The sequence below is a fragment of the Theropithecus gelada genome, chromosome 5 (genome assembly GCF_003255815.1).
Source record: "Theropithecus gelada isolate Dixy chromosome 5, Tgel_1.0, whole genome shotgun sequence".
NCBI lineage: Eukaryota > Metazoa > Chordata > Mammalia > Primates > Cercopithecidae > Theropithecus > Theropithecus gelada.
In genome coordinates, this window is record NC_037672.1 from 38440000 (window position 1) to 38457694 (window position 17695).

The 17695-nt window shown below is 39.6% G+C and overlaps 1 protein-coding gene across 1 annotated transcript in view; it reads right to left on the reverse strand.

Annotated features, from left to right (window-relative positions):
- Positions 1-867: 867 nt before the first annotated feature.
- The window catches only part of UGDH (UDP-glucose 6-dehydrogenase), a 28491-nt gene continuing 11663 nt past the window's right edge, over positions 868-17695 (reverse strand). Inside the window, exons 3-12 of the mRNA XM_025385676.1 lie at positions 15902-16003; positions 12487-12687; positions 12179-12376; positions 11578-11725; positions 10390-10484; positions 7395-7525; positions 6676-6809; positions 5856-5947; positions 5323-5433; positions 868-2043 (exon numbers count right to left, since the gene is read on the reverse strand). Coding sequence (XP_025241461.1) covers positions 1933-2043; positions 5323-5433; positions 5856-5947; positions 6676-6809; positions 7395-7525; positions 10390-10484; positions 11578-11725; positions 12179-12376; positions 12487-12687; positions 15902-16003 — 1323 coding nt within the window. The 3' untranslated portion in view covers positions 868-1932. The remainder of the gene's footprint in view (positions 2044-5322; positions 5434-5855; positions 5948-6675; positions 6810-7394; positions 7526-10389; positions 10485-11577; positions 11726-12178; positions 12377-12486; positions 12688-15901; positions 16004-17695) is intronic.

Here is a 17695-nt window from a genome sequence, read left to right on the forward strand (position 1 = left end):
AAAAAAAAACAAAAAAAAAACAAAAAAAACAAAAAAATAAGCAATTTTTTTGCCAGCATTTGGCATGTCTAGACAAGAGTAGAAAAAGTTAGAATCTATAGCATTAGATGTCTAAAAATAGAAAAAAAAACATTTAAAAATTTAAAATTCCTCATTTGGACAAGTGCCTAATTCTATCTGCTTTAGCATACATCTTCATATATCTTTGGATTTACAATGCCTTTACTAGAATATAAAATTACTAAGTAAACTACAATAATATTTTCAAGCAGAAATGTAAAGCAAATTCTAATTAATAAACTCATCCTCACTTCAAAGTCTTATAAGTAAAGGCTCACCTTATGTTCAAACTCTAGTATTTGTCTTTTTCAGAGGTATGCAGACTTTCCTAAAGGACCAGGTAGGAAATATTTTAGGCTTTGCCAGCCAAGAGGTAAAGTTGAGGATATTATGTAGGGATTTGTATAACCATTTAAAATGTTTGTGCTTTGTTTGTAGAAACGGGGTCTTACTGCCTAGGCAATAAGTTGCCCAGGCTGGTCTCAAACTGGCCTTAAGTGATCCTCCCTCTTTGGCCTCCCAAAGTGCTAGGATTACATGCATGAGCCACCATGCCTGGTCAAACCATTTAACATGTGACCATGTAAAAATATAACAACCATTCTTAGTTCACTCGTGGCTGGCCAGATTTGACCCATGGGCTACAGTTTGCCAATGTTTATTTGCTAAATTCCCTCCCTTTGTTGCATCATTTGAGAGAATATAATATCCTTTTCTCTAAAAAGTGAGGTGTCATTTTTTTTCCCCATCCAATGTCAGGTTGTCATGACTCAGTTACTTGTGCATTGACAAAAATTACACCCATACAGTTGTTGATGGAGAACGTTTTATTTATGGAATTTTTATCTGTACAGATGCTTCTGTCCTCATCTTTATATTTGTCTCCCTCTTCTCATTGAACTAAAAAATTCCTGAAGGATGAGACCTGGGCTGTTTAATGCAATCTGTACATTCTCAGCAGAGCACAAGTATCAAATGGACATCGGATACATTTTAATAATGATCTAACACAAGCAAAAATAATCACTGAAAATATAAAACTCAACAAGAGACATAAGAGAAAAAGCAGACGGAAAACAAAAAAAAATTCTTATTTTAGAATGATGCTATACGTAACTTGTAAAATATTTAAGTTTTTATACATGAGATTATATTGGTTTCCTTAAAGAAAAAAATTACAATTAAGAATGGAAATTAAAATGTAAAACCAAGATAAATATTTTTGGCTTTTGGACTTAAAAAAAAAAAAGATTATGAGGAAAACCAAGAAATAATGGGGAGAGAAAGAAACACTACTACTAATTTTCTCTTTATGATTAAAAAAAATAATCTTTTAACTATATTTGGGGTGACAACAGTGATGATCCTTTTGAGTTAAAAAATCAGTGACACATTTTATTAAAACAAAAGGAACAAAGGAACTTTAACCAGACCATACATGTAAAGGCTATTTAGCATAGCAATTTCATGGATTCAAAATACATCTTTAATGACAAGCAAACCAATAACCAGGAAAAATGAAGACTGTCCTTCCCTTTATAATGTGATATTAAAGTGCGGCCTGTGGACAATTTATAAAGTGTTTGAAGTTTAATTTTTATTTTACAAAAATTGACACTATTAAAACCAACATGATTATCTTTCACTCATCCAATAACTGAGCTAACAGTATTATAAAAATATGTAAAAAAATTCTAGATTCATAATTACCAGATATGCTAATACCCATATAGCTAGTATAAATCTGATGATTAAAAAAATAGTTTTGTTTCCTTAAAAACACTTGGTTCATTTACCATTTAATATCAGATAGATATTTGCTATCCTGAAGTACCAAAAAAAAAAAAAAATCACAAATAAAAATGGCAATCTCTACACTTTAGGTTTCTTGTTAGGTGGATCTTGAAGACTAAACTTTGGAATTTCACCAGAAGGAGCATATGGAATTCTCTTTGAAGACACCTTTTTGCCAATTGTTTCAATCTGAAAAAAAAATTTTAAGAGAACTATTAATTATATAAGTGTAAGAATTTACAATGTACCGAAATGGGAGCAGGGGGAATCTAGATTTTTTTCTTAGAAAAGGATTCTCAAGTTGTCTGGGTTGCTATGAGAGATCTTTGGTTTCTTCCCTATTTTTTGTTTCTAGAATTAATCTACACTTCATTTTAATATTCATATCTAGACTTTCTCACTCCTGCCATTCCCACACCTGACTCCCTCAAAGTCATCAATTATGTGCCACCACTGTCTTTAGAAACATGCATGAAATTAACTGACCAAATTCCGGTGAGTTCATATTTTATTTCAAACTCCATTCTCATTTCAATTTCCCTTGTACTAAAAATCCTGCAAAAGCTAACAGCATAATCTTTTTTTTTTGAGATGGAGTCTTGCTCTTTCGCCCAGGCTGGAGTGCAGTGGCACGATCTTGGCTCACTGCAACCTCCGTCTCCTAGGTTTAAGCAATTCTCCTGTCTGCCTCCTGAGTAGCTGGGATTACAGACATGCACTACCACGCCTCGCTAATTTTTGTATTTTTAGTAGAGATGAGGTTTTACATGCTGGCCAGGCTGGTCTCGAACTCCTGACCTCAAGTGACCTGCCTGCCTTGGCTTCCCAAAGTGCTGGGATTACCGGCATGAGCCACTACGCCCTGTTTGTAACAGCATAATTCTTTTTCTTTTCTTTTTTTTTTTAAAATCGAGTCTCATACTGTCGCCCGGGCTGGAGTGCAGTGGCGCGACCTTGGCTCATGGCAGCCTCCACCTCCCAGGTTCAAGCGATTCTCCTTGCCTCAGTCTCCCAAGTAGCTGGGATTACAAGCACCCGCCACCACACCAGGCTAATGTTTTTGTATTTTTAGTAGAGACGGGGTTTCACTATATTGGCCAAGCTGGTCTCAAACTCCTGACTTCGTGATCCACCCGCCTTGGCCTCCCAAAGTGCTGGGATTAAAGGCATAAGCCACTGTGCGCTGCCAACAGCATAATTCTTAAGAATTCAGACTTCGGAGTCTGGAATCCTGACTGGCACTTGCTGCATTACCTAAACTCTCCAGGTCTTTCTTCCCACTTGTAAATTGTGTTACCACCACTTAACTCAAAGGGTTGTGGTAAGTATTAAATTAGGTAAAGTGCTTAGCATACAACAAGCCAGCCTTCACTAAATGATAATCAATTTTTGTTTTGCCTATTACACTTTTCATTTATTCCATATATTCAAAATCATCTTCTTATTAAAAATACTACTTCAACGGTCATGAATTTATCTCCCCTCCACAGCAGAGATAAATATACTACTCAATTTTCCTGTCTTTTGAATTATAAATTAATATTTAATTCTGACTCATACCACAAAAAAAGGGCTTCTGCTTTATATTAACCCGTTGTCTTAGTGACTTACAAATTCTCCTTATTTAGTGATTCCATTCCTAATTGTTTTTTTAATCCTCACTAGGAAAGTTAACTTTTACAATAACTTAAAATCATTTAAAATATGTATTTCTCTACATATGTTTCCCCTTAGATGAGTAAAACAGGAATGACAGAAAATGTGTCTATGCCTTGCAAATAACCTTTTAAAAATAACATTCCTGAGTTTAGTCATGACCGGGGAACACCGTCATGCTGTTACTCACTAGGGAGGGGTGGAATAGAAGAGTCCCCAAGGTCTTGGATGGAAGAGTTCACAGACAAGGATGCCATTTGATTCTTTCCACAAGCAAATCTCTCATGAAGGAGAAATGGGCACTGAGTTCTAAATAAGGACCTTCACCAAGTTGGTGAGAGGTTTAAGAGAACCAGATCAGATATTTTTGAATAGCAGATTAGGCCTTACTTGTACCTCTCCAAGATAGCTGGTGCTGAGATGTGTATAGCAAGCTATCAAACACTGCTGCTTTTCTGCTCTGCGTGGGCACTACGTTGACTGCAACCCCCTGGCATATTTTTTTATTCTCCCTAACTTACTCCACCTCCCCATCCTCCTATCCCCATATACACACTGCTCTAAGGAAATGGAAAGTAGCTTCTTATTAATACTTTTGGGACTCCTTGGAGAACTGAAATAGATGTAACATACAAATACACTGTTCTGGGTGGAGGCTTCTGTCAGCTTTCCAAATGTTCCATAATTGACAAGCTGTTTTTTGTTTTTTGAGGCAGGGTCTCGCTCTGTCACCCAGGCTGGCATGCAACGGCATGATCTCAGCTCATTACAACCTCTGCCTGCTGGGCTCAAGTAATCCTCCCACGTCAGCCTCCCATGTGGCTGGGATTACAGGCACAGGCCACCACGCCCGGCTAATTACTATTATTATTTTTTTCCGAGATGGAGTCTTGCGCTGTCACCCAGGTTGGAGTGCAGTGGTGTGATCTTGGTTCACTGCAACCTCCACCTCCCAGGTTTAAGCGATTCTCCTGCCTCAGCCTCTGGAGTAGCTGGGATTACAGGCATGTGCCACCACGCCCAGCTAATTTTTGTATTTTTAGTAGAGATGGGGTTTCACAGTATTGGCCAGGCTGGTCTCGAATTCCTGACCTTGTGATATGCCCGCCTCAGCCTCCCAAAGCGCTGGGATTACAGGCTTGAGCCACCATGCCCGGCAATTTTTGTATTTTTTTTTAGAGACAGGGTTTCGCTATGTTGGCTAGGCTGGTCTCAAACTCCTGGCCTCAAGTGATCCACTTCCACAGCCTCCTAAAGTGCTGGGATTACAGGTGTGAACCACCGTGCCTGGCCAGTTGATAAACTTTGAATCAGAAGCGGGCCAGTACCATTGAAACTCCCATATATTTCATTCAGACCCCTCACAGCACTGGGACAGTGCTGAGTACTCAGGAGGTATAGGATGAACACCTGCTGATTGACCAAGTCTTTCTTTCTCTACCTTTAGATCACAAATTTAGGGAGGAAGTAGAGTAGTCAGAAAAATCCCAAAGGGACTTCCTAAAGAACTGACATGTTGCCCCAGAGTTAGGTTACTGCTAAGGAAAATAAGAAAATTCTAAAACCCACACAATGGGTTTAAAAAGCAAATGAGCACTTTCCTAATTGTTGAAATAAACTTCTGATATTGATTTGGTTCCCCAAAAGAACTGCCCTAGAACTTCCCTAGGTATCATCTTAATCAGCCAAACATATTCTGACCTGCTGTGATGGTCTTTTGATGTCAACTTGACTAGATTATAGTCCCCAGTTGTTGAATCAAACACTAAAGACCAAACAAAAAGAAGAAAAAGGGTCCAGGATCATGATTACCTGGAAGCCAATGGTTTGTAGTTCATTGTGGAGCCCATCCAGGACACGCCGTCCATCGAAGATAAAGGCTGGCTTTAGCATTTTTTTATGAATGCGTTCATAATCCAATTCCTGTAAAGACAAACCATAGGAACAATTAAAACACATACATGAGCTGGGCGCAGTGGCTTATGCCTGTAATCCCAGCACTTTGGGAGGCCGAGGTGGGTGGATCACGAGGTCAGGAGATCGAGACCATCCTGGCCAACATGGTGAAACCCCATCTCTACTAAAAATACAAAAAATTAGCCAGGCGTGGTGGCAGGAGCTTGTAGTCCCAGCTACTCGGGAAGCTGAGGCAGGAGAATGGCGAGAACCCAGGAGGCAGAGCTTATAGTGAACCGAGATGGCACCACTGCACTCCAGCCTGGGTGACAGAGCAAGACTCTGTCTCAAAAAAAAAAAAAAAAAACACATACATGAACACATACTCAACCTTAGCTGATAGTGGAACACCTCTAGAATTTTCCTTAGTATCATTTCTGTTACCTTACCTTAAACATGTCCCACTCAGTGCAAATAACAACAGCATGGGCACCATCACATGCTTCATATGGATCCTTGGAAATGGTCACGAGGCGGGACACTGTAACAGCAACAACAAAAAAACAGAAATAAGGAGTTATTTGACATTACAGTAGTTCCCCCCTTATCTGCAGGGATATATTCCAAGACCCCCAGTAGATGTCTGAAACTGTGGAGAATACTGAACCCCTATATATACTTACACACATACTTGTTTTTTGAATCTGATTGCCAAAAGTTACTAAGTGACTAATGGGCAAGTAGCATGTGGAATGTGGATATGCTGGACAAAGGAATGATAAATGTCCCAGGCAGGATGAAACAGTACACAATTTAAAACTTATGAATTGTTTATTTCTGGAATTTTTTTCTAGTACTTTCAGACTGCAATTGACTGCAGATAACTGAACCCATGGAAAGAAAAACCACACATAAGGGGGATAGTACTATAGATACTCTAACACTAGGACTGCAGAAGAGTTGGGAATAATCTGATTTTAGCATCAGTGGGAGTGATGGTGGCAGGCCCCAAAATCTGCCTTGGAATCACCTCCTTGGAATTTTGGGGCTTTGTGGAATATGTTGGAAAAATCAATGGACCAATCCACAGCTGATCACTTCAAATCAATGTTGATGACATTATGCCTAAGACTTTAATTTCAGAGAAATGAGGTTTAAAAGAAGGCCTACCAATGATATCAATGATAAAACTGAACAACCTAAGGTTTCCAGAAGATAAAAAGTTTTAAGGTCTGTACTCAAAATGATTCATGAGACTCAAAGCCTTACCTTGGTCATCCTCTGAAACACCTGGATGAGAAAGATCCACAACTATTTGTTCCCTAGGTACTTTTGGATCATATATATGGAGGTGTGCGCCTTCATCCATCAAATATTTGCTAATATATATACTAGAAGATTCTCTATAGGAAAAAAAAAAATCAGTATTGCTAAGCTTTACATGGCATTATATTCTAATACCAAGGAGTTTAAGATACAGGTAAAATTATATTTCCTTTTTTTTTTTTTTTTTTTTTGGAGACAGAGTCTTACTCTGTCACCCAGGCTGGAGTGCAGTGGTGCAATCTTGGCTCACTGCAAGCTCCACCTCCCGGGTTCATGCCATTCTCCTGCCTCAGCCTCCCGAGTAGCTGGGACTACAGGTGTCCACCACCACGCCTGGCTAATTTTTTTGTATTTTTAGTAGAGATGGTGTTTCACCATGTTAGCCAGGATGGTCTCAATCTCCTGACCTCGTGATCCACCCGCCTCCACCTCCCAAAGTGCTGAGATCACAGGCGTGAGCTACCACGCCCAGTCAGGTAAAATTATATTTCTTAAGCTGGTGGAGTGGTGAAGATATGGATGTTTATTTTTATTCTTTATATTATATATATACATGTATTTTATGCACACATCCACCAATCAAAAAATTAAGATGCACACATCCACCAATCAAAAAATTAACACAATCTCAAAGGGCTTGAAATATTTTTAAAAACTGATACCTCGTATCACCAGTGTCCTTTTTGAATGCAAATCCCAAAATAGCTATCTTCTTATCAGTTACTGTATTAAACAGACTGTCTATGATCCGGGAAGCAAACCTCCTCCTTTGGTAGTCATTCATGTCTATCACCTGAAATTACATGTACAATTGTGCAATGATTAGTTAAAAGAGGTACGGCCTATGACACACATTACTCAGAGTTTTATGGTGAGTGCTATTGTACAAATACAACACTTACATATAAACAGGAGGCAAAAATTAACCAAACTCTAGTGCCTGTGGATTTAAAACAAAACAACAACAACAAAAAAAGAATCACCCATCCCCTTCCTTAAAGCCATCCTAGGCCAGCAGTGGTAGCTCACATCTGTAATCCCAGCACTTCAGGAGGCCGAGGTGGGCGATTGCTCGAGCTCAGGAGTTCAAGACCAGCCTGGGCACCACGGTGACACCCTGTCTCTACAAAAAATACAAAAATTCACCAGGCATGGTGGCATGTGCCTGTAGTCCCAGCTACTTGGGAGGCTGAGGTGGGATGGCTTGAGCACAGGAGGCAGAAGTGGCAGTGAGCCAAGATCATGCCACTGCACTCCAGCCTGGGTGACAGAGCCAGACCCTGTCTTAAATTAAAAAAAGAAAAAAAAAAAAAGCCATCCTAAAAATTTGTAATTTCATTTGCCTTGATTTTCCACGTATAAGGCTAGGATGGATGCAAAAATTGGAGTGCACAACCAAGTTTTAATTCTAAGCGCATTTCAGGTTCAGCTATGAGACCAGCCTAAATAAGGCACATAGGAAACCATATTCTCCTTAGCCCGTGTCTCTAAACTCTGTGGAAACAAGCTATAAGCAATCAAACCCCAAAGTATTCCTTCATTTGCTTGTGCTCCACTATTTACAAAAATTCAGTTTCAGTGGAAAGTGAGCAGGGAACAAACAATTATGGTTCTAGCTACCTCTGGATGAACCATACCACCACAAATATTTGACAAGGTTTTTAATGAACTAAATGTTATACGAGAAGAGTCTCCGATCACTTAATCTGTTAAATTTAGGTTGGTAACCAGGTAGGCAAAGCAAAAGAAATTTTTTTTTAAGGCTTTAAGCTTCCAGGGACCATCTCAATCAAACCTTGAGAGCTTAAGCAATTAGCCCAAAGTGCTGGAAAATCAAGAGTTTATCTGCAATTTTCACATGATGAACAGTGAGATAAAGCCATCATGATGGATTGACTGGAATGACACTAAGTGTATCTGTTTTCCCTTAAAAATGTGCATTTCTGGCTAGGCAGGGTGGTGCGCCTGTAGTCCCAGCTACTCAGGAGGCTCAGGTGGATCACATGAGCCCAAGAGTTGGAATCTAGCCTGGGCAACACAGTGAGATCCTGTCTCTAAAAAGTAAAACATTTTAAAAAAAGAAATGTGCATTTCTTTAGATTCCCTCCCATATCTACTGCTGAAACCTGAAAAATTATAAACTCAGGGGGAAAATATTTGGGAAAGGCACATATACCAACTAGTAATTGGGACAAATTACTTAATATCTCCGTGTCAGTTCCCTCATCAAATAAAGGGGATAATGTTAGTGATGAGGATTAAATGATACTGTATGCGAAGTGCCCAAAAGAGTACCCAGTACAGGGTGAGCATTCAGTAAACATCAACTCTACTTCCCAGAGCTCGCTTAATGCTTCCAATTTGGGAAGGGTTTCTAATTTTAGCTCTGTGAGTCTGAAAGATTCAAAACAAATAACAACAAATACAAAACCACTTGAAAGCATGACAATATAGGTTCTGTTTGTTTTTTTTTTTTTTTTTTGAGACGAAGTCTCGCTCTGTCATCCAGGCTGGAGTGCAGTGGCGCAATCCTGGTTCACTAGAACCTCCGCCTCCTGGGTTCAAGCGATTCTCATGCCTCAGCCTCGCTAGGCCAGTCTCGAACTCCTGACTCTCAAGTGATCTGTCCACCTCAGCCTCCCAAAGTGCAGGGATTACAGGTGTGAGCCACCACGCCCGACCAATGTTATAATATAGGTTCTTACTTTACTTTGATTTTATGCCTTTCAAGACAGAGAAGAATTAGGCTAGGTTCACTGGCTAACACTTATATTCCCAGCACTTTGGGAGGCAAAGACGGGAGGACTGCTGAGCCCAGGAGTTTGAGACCAGCCTGGGCAATATGGTGAGACCTTGTCTTTACAAAAAAATTTTTTTAAATAAAAAAATTCGCCAACGTGGTAGTGCATTCCTGAAGTCCCAGCTACTTGGGAGGCTGAAGTGGGAGGACTACTTGAGCACAGGAGGTCACTGCAGTGAACAGGGATGACACCACTGCATTCTAGCCTGGGTGACAGAGTGAGATCTTGTCTCAAAAAAAAAAAAAAGAGAAGAATTATAATTAAGGATAATTGTTTTTGTTTTACTCTGGGAGCAAATTTAGCTATAAAATTAGAATACTGGTTTATCACAAACTTCCATCAACATTGATTAGCAGGAAAGATAAATTAAAAACATAGATACCCAATAAATAAACATAAAATAAGCAAATTGAATATACTAATGTTTGACTTCCTGGAATAAATAAATTCCATCAAAAATATTTCATGGACAAAAAGTGACATGCTTAATGAGAAGCTAAACAGAAATTGCTATTATTATTGCTATTACTATTACTATGTTAGAGACAGGGTCTCACTCTGTTGTCTGTGCTACAGTGCAGTGGAGGGATCATAAGTCACGGGAGCCTCCAACTCCTAGGTTCAAGTGATCCTCCCACCTCAGCCTCCTGAGTAGCTAGGACTACAGGTGTGCAGCACCATGCCTGGCTAATTTTTAAATTTTTTGTAGAGATGGGGTCTCACTATGGTGCCCAGGTCAGTCCCAAATTCCTGGCCTCAAGTGATGCTCCTGCCTTGGCTTCCTAAAGTGTTGCGATTACAGGTGTGAACCACTACGCCTGGCTAAACAGAAATTATTACCTATAAAGATTAATACCTGCTGCCAATAACGAGCTACTTCTGGCAAATTCAGAGCCTCACAGAGATAAACCAAATTCAGAACATCCTTTTGGAAGCAGCTCCCACCAAACCCTACAGAAAGAAAAAAATAAACAGTATTTTCATGTAAGAACGAGAAAACTCAATCATGTGACAAATTTCTTTATACTAAATCAGAAACCTTATACTAAGATTTTTTAATAATAAAATTCAGATAGATAAATAATAGGCTTATAAATTATGTAAAATTTGCAGGCAACAACTCCACAAGTAACTTCCAAATAATTTTCTAACTAAAGTTTCATTATGACTACATTTAACTTTTTATATTGTTCCCTTTTATCTCCTATTTTTTTCTCATTCATCTAGTATGACTGCCCCACATTCTTTACTCTAGCAGAGGGTCAGCAAACTTTTTCTCTTTTTGAGACAGAGTCTCCCTCTGTTGCCCAGACTGAAGTGTAGTGGTATGAATATGGCTCACTGCAGCCTTGACCTCCCAGGCTCAGGTGATCCTCCTACCTTAGCCTCCCAGGTAGCTAGGGCTACAGGTGTGCACCACCATACCTGACTAATTTTTTTTATTTTTTTGTAGAGCTAGGGCTTCACCATGCTGCCCAGGCTGGTCTCAAACTCCTGGGCTCAAGCAATTTGCCTGCCTTGGCCTCAGTCTCCCAAAGTGCTGGGATTGTAGGCATGAGCCACTGTGCCTGGCCTGGGTCAGCAAACTTTCATGGCAAAGGGCCAGACAGTAAATATTTCAGCCTTTGTGGACCATTCAGTTTCTGAGGAGACTATTAAACTGCCACTGTAGCTCAAAAGCAGCCATAGACAATATGTAGTCTAATGGTCATGGCTGTGTTCCAATAAAATTTATTTACAAAAACAAGCTGTGGACTGGATTTGACCCAAGGGCCATAGTTTGCCCACGCTTGCTCTAGTGCAATGCAGTATGCAGTAAGGAATAATATGGCTTTGGAGTTAGAAACATCTGGTCACTCAGTTGCATGACTTCGAGCAAGTTGCACAAATTTCCCTGGGTCTGAAGCATCTCTAAAAAAGAAAATAACAGCATCTTCCTAACAGGTTATAAGGATTCAGTGAGATATATAAAGCACTGGTACCAGCAAATAATATGCCTTCAGTCAATAGTAGCTCTCTTTATTAGAGAAAAATTTGAATTTACCAACACTGGCTTTTAGAAACTTGTTTCCAATTCTCTGGTCCATTCCAATTGCTGTTGCTACCTCTTCTACATCAGCTCCTGTTGCTTCACACAGAGCACTTATGGAATTAATGCTGCTTATTCTCTGGGCAAGAAAAGCATTTGCTGTCTTAAAAAAAACACACACACACACAGAGAAGAGTAAGATAGGCTAAAACAGCAATTTTACACATCTAGTTTATATTTCATTGCGTTGATGCAAATTACTGAGGGAGATACATGAGATACTGATGAGCTCAATTTGAGGAGACAATGGATGGGTTAGAAAGGGAAAATGTTTTAAATTAGAGAGGACAGATGATTAAGAAAAAGGGTAAAGAGAAGGAAAGAGTGATAAAAACCAAATTACTATTTTAAGATTTCATAATTTTTCAGAATATTTTATACCCTGATATATGATCTCCCTTGTGAAAATTATTTCATAATTTAAACGTGCAAGAATATGATCTTCAAAAGCATAACCTCTTACTACTATTAAAAAAGTATCTGTGTAGCTTATCAGGCTTAAAATAAATAAGTATTTGGCTTTAATTTAATGGAGAGTTGAATGCTAAATACTAACCAGTTTGGAAAGCTCTGAAGACCAAGTATTAGTGGTGAGGATCTTTTCTTTGGGAACCCAGTGCTCATATACAGCACACAGGGCCTGCACAGCTCTCTGGCCCTCTGGAGTTTCATCCCCTCCAATCAGTACCCTGTCTGGGTTCTTTAGGTCCTTGATGGCCGTTCCCTCTGCCAGAAACTCCGGGTTGGACAGCACCTAGAATCCCAATGCAAAGGAAAGTTTTAAGCTAGAATTAATTTTGGGCAACTTTAACACATCAGTATTTACATAAGAACAACCAGATTCTAATGCTTCATTTTTTATACCTGTAGATTCAAGTTGGGTTTTGTGTTTGCATCAAATATGTGACGAATACTTTCTGCTGCCCGCACTGGAACCGTGCTTTTCTCAGTCACAATTTTATACCCATTTGAGTTTTGCACAATGCGTCTAGCACAAGCTTCAATATACTTCAGATCTGCTGCCCGGCCTTTCCCCATTCCATAGGTTTTTGTCGGAGTATTCACCTGATGAAAGTATATGGGATAAAGAACAGAGTGCCTATGAGATAGGGATTTCAAGATATATCCTGAAGTCCTGGTTAAAGTGTGGAGTTAACAATCATCAGTAGTCCTGATTTAATCCTCTGTTAGTTCCACAGAAATAATACATTTTATAAATATAATCATCAGAAGAAATAGCTTGAAGCATCTAGATAACTCACTCAATAAATTTTTTTGGGAAGCTACTATCTATATGACAGATAACTAGAGCAGGCAGATTCCAGGTAAGCCCTGAAGATATATAAATGAACGAGACAGTTATCCTAAAGGACTTCACAATCTGAAATGAAACGTAAGCCTTTTCTTATTTCTTATTCTCTTTATTGTATGTAATGTATCATTATAGTCCTTAAAAATAAGCTTTAAAGTCTTTTTTTTTTTTTTGAGATGGAGTCTTGTTCTGTTGCCCAGGCTGGAGTGCAGTAGTGCAGTCCCGGCTCACTGCAACCTCTGCCTCCCAGGTTCAAGCGATTCTCCTGCCTCAGCCTCCCAAGTAGCTGGGACTAGAGGCATGCGCCACCACACCCCACTGCTTTTTAAAATATTTTTAGTAGAGACAGGGTTTCATCATGTTGTCCAGGCTGGTCCTAACTCCTGACTTCAGGTGACCTGTCCACCTCAGCATCCCAAAGTGTTGAGTTTACAGGCGTGAGCCACCGCGCCTGGTCTCCTTTCTTATTCCCCTATTTTTATAGTCCTATATCAACAGTCTTTTAAAATATTGCAATATTATTCACAAATGCTTTCTGAGTTCATTAAAGCTAGACATTATCTATCATCTTCAGGATATAGAATACTATGTGGACAAAGACTAGCTTTTTTTTTTTTTTTTTTTTTTTTTTTAAGACGGAGTCTTGCGCTGTCACCCAGGCTGGAGTGCAGTGGCACAATCTCGGCTCACTGCAACCTCTGCCTCCTGGGTTCAAGCGATTCCCCTGCCTCAGCCTCCTGAGTAGCTGGGATTATAGGCGTGCCACCACGCCTGCCTAATTTTTGTATTTTTAAACGGGGTTTCACCATGTTGGCCAGGGTGGTCTCAAACTCCTGACCTCAAGTGATCTGCCTGCCTCAGCCTCCCAAAGTACTAGGATTACAGGCATGAGCCACCGCACCCGGCCAATGGACGAAGACTTTCCTTTAGAGAAAAAAAAAAAAAAAAAATCATGAGCCCAGAGTCTAGGCATTTAGTTTTGGATTACATGTAACCTTGGAGAAGTGTGGCTGCCTCTGCCTCAATGACCTCATTGGAAAATGAGGATAGCAGGCTCTCTAAAAACTAACGCATGAATGTTATGATGCTCTGACAAAAATGAAAGTGCTCTGAAAAGTCTAAAACTTAAAGGGAATAGGAATTATTTTTGAACTAATAGTAAGTAGTACTAACTCTCTTCTCTTGATGAGATTATAACCCAATGGGAGACTAAATAAAGGAACCAAGTGAAAATAAATCAAAACTTGAAGATTGAGTTGAGGTATGAAAAGCAGGAGGAAAAAGTTGTTTATATGCATGGAACAACTTAGGGCAAGAGTTAGATGTAATGGTGTACAGAAAGGCAGACAGCTCATGATGTAGGGTGAAACTGGCTAGAGATGGGAGATGACCAGACAGCTTCCCCTGATAAAGGAGCTTTGAAAACAACAGTTGAAAACTGATCGCTACAAAATAATTCCTGTCTGGCATTCAAAAACAGATTATTTTTAAATGTCCTTTCTGCAGAAAACTCTTCTATTACCATTCCAGGCTCTGGTCACCTAAAAATTAGACTAAGTAACTCATTGATTTTTGCCAGGTACCTAGCTACTCCAAAATATTTTCTTTTTCTTTTTTTTTTTTTTTTATGCCTCTACTCTAAGTTTCTGCAAGTTTAAATAGTTTAAATAGGGGATGGGTAGGTAAATCATAGAAGCTGCATGCATCAATTTCTCTGAAATTATTAAGGAGGTCAAAAGGAAGAGACTGAATTTTTTTTTTTTTTTTTTTGAGACAAGGTCTCCTGTCACCTAGGCTGGAGTGCAAGGTACAATAATGGCTCACTGCAGCCTCAACGTCTGGGGTTCAATCAATCCTCCGACCTCAGTCTCCCAAGTAATCAGGACTACAGACACATAGCACCACGGCCAGCTAATTAGAGACAGGGTTTCACCATGTTGCCCACACTGGTCTCAAACTCCTACGCTCAAGCGATCTGCCTGCCTTGGTCTCCCAGAGTGCTGGCTGGGATTACAAGCATGAGCCCTTATGCCCAGCTCATAAAGATCTTAAGTCAAATAACACTGTCACTCAGCTTCCAAATGGTGATAGCTATATCATTACACACAGAATATTTGAACAGATGGTTACTAGGACAATAAGATGTAAGTTGCTTTGGTTCAAATAGTGGATTACTAGAGTTTAATCTCAAGTGTTGGTTCTGTTTTTTTCATTATAAAGCCACATTATGAGGTAAAGATGTCTGTTGGTTAGCCTGATAATCTAACCAACATATGCCAAGTTACAAACAATTAATGTAAAATTCATTTAGAGAGGAGATGCCTGTAAGTTTGCAAACTGATTTTCTTCATCTCACCTCTGCCAACCACTGGAAACAAGAAATAATGATAATATAAAATATATTATCATTACATGTGCTTTCATGTTACCAGAATTTCCTAGTTCTTTTTTTTTTTGAGACAGAGTCTCGCTCTATTGCCAGGCTGGAGTGCAGTGGTGCGATCTCGGCTCACTGCAACCTCTGCCTCCCAGGTTCAAGCGATTCTCCTGCCTCAGCCTCTTGAGTAGCTGGACTGGCACACCACCATGCCCAGCTAAATTTTGTATTTTTAGTAGAGACAGGGTTTCACCATGTTGGCCAGGATGGTCTCGATCTCTTGACACCCGCCTCGGCCTCCCAAAATGCTGGGATTACAGGCGTGAGCCACTGCACCTGCCCATTTCCTAGTTCTAAATCTCAGAACTTTGTTTGAGTTTACTTGTTCAATGACTTGAAATGACATATTTGATCAGATGATTATGGGGTTTTGTGAACTGTTAGATAAAGTGACAACCAAAATTCAACTGGACAACTCTATACTCAGCAATGTTGAGGCTTAATATCAATGGATTTACTATTAAAGTATGATGAAACTTTTATATAGACAAGAACACATTAAAATTCACACAGCAAAGGAAAATACTTACAGAAATAAATACAAGATCAGCTTCTTTGATGGCATCATCAATATTGGTAGAAAAAAATAGATTTTTTCCTCGACAGGATTCTACCACTTCTTTTAGTCCTGGCTAGAAAGAAAAAAGACATATAGCTTGCCAGTGATATGAGATAACCTAATAGTATAGAATTACATTTGTTAAAGGGGATGGTAACATTGTAATTTAGAGGTCTAGGTTGTGCTCAAATTACCTTTGTGGAAAAGTTAAGGATCATATACCAAAGGCCATAAGTGCACATCTCATTTTTTAAATAGGGACAGGGTCTCACTCTGTCACCCAGGCTGGAGTGCAGTGGTGCAATCTCAGCTCACTGCAGCCTCTGCCTCCTAGGCTCAAATGATCCTTCCATCTCAGCCTCCCAAGTAGCTGGGACCACAGGAGCCACCAGGCCTGGCTAATTTTTGTATCTTTTTTTGGTAGAGATGGGGTTTCGGGGTTTCACTGGGTCGTCCAGGCTGGTCTCAAATTCCTGGGCTCAAATAATCCTCCCATCTCAGCTTCCCAAAGTGCTGGGATTATAAGAGTGAGCCACCATGCCCAGCCTATTTTATTTTACTTTATTTTATTTTATTTTATTTTATTTTATTTTATTTTATGAGACAGAGTCTCTTTCTGTCACCCAGGCTAGAGTGCAGTGGCATGATCTCGGCTCACTGCAACTTCCATCTCCCGGGTTCAAGCAATTCTCCTGCCTCAGCCTCCCAAGTAGCTGGGATTACAGGCATGCACTACCACACCAGGCTAATTTTGTACTTTTAGTAGAGATGGGGTTTTACCATGTTGGTCAGGATGGTCTTGAACTCCTGACCTCAGGTGATCCACCTGCCTTGGCCTCCCAAAGTTCTGGGATTACATGCATAAGCCACCACACCTTGCCTATTTTATTTTTTGATACAGGGTTTCACTCTGTCCCCCAGGCTGGAGTGCAGCTGCATAACAGCTCACGCAGCCTTGACCTCCCAGGCTCAGGCAATCCTTCCTGCTCCTCCTCCTAAAGTGCTGGGATTATAGGAGTTAAGTTACCATGCCCTGTCTCATAAGTATACTTTAGTAAATAAAGCAAAATGGAAATTGCCATTAAACTTGCTACAATCAGAAGAGCAGCTCATTTAATGCTTTGTCATTGTTTACCATGTGCCTTACTCATAAGAGTTAACTATTAACTGTGAGTATCAACACAATTTTCAGAAAATCCAAGGTCCTCTTTGATTTCAAGCAAATATATGATTTTGCATTGTCATTATGAATGCACATTTTTACTCCCAATAATTCAGGCCAATACAACTGGCTGTGAAAGTCAATTTACTCCATATATACTTAAATAAATATACATTTTTCTAAGTCCTATTGCAAGGAACCCTTTAATTTTTAAAAAATTCCCAGTTTAACAGGAGATATATTTATGTTAAGAATATGGAGGGGTATAAAACCACTTAACAAATATTCTTAATTCAAGCCTAAATATGATTGGACCTGTACCTTTAGACCTAACTACCAATTTACGTTAAATAAAGAATAAGTTGAAAAACTCCAAGGAACCCAACCAGCAAAATCTAGACTGAAAAATTTCTTTTTTTTGAGACAGAGTCTTGCTCTGTCACCCTGGCTGGAGTGCAGTGGCACCATCTCGTCTCACTGTAATATTCACCTCCCAGGTTCAAGTGATTCTCATGCCATAACCTCCCAAGCAGCTGGGATTACAGGCGCACACCACCACACCTGGCTAAATTTTGTATTTTTAGTAGAGACGGGGTTTTTACA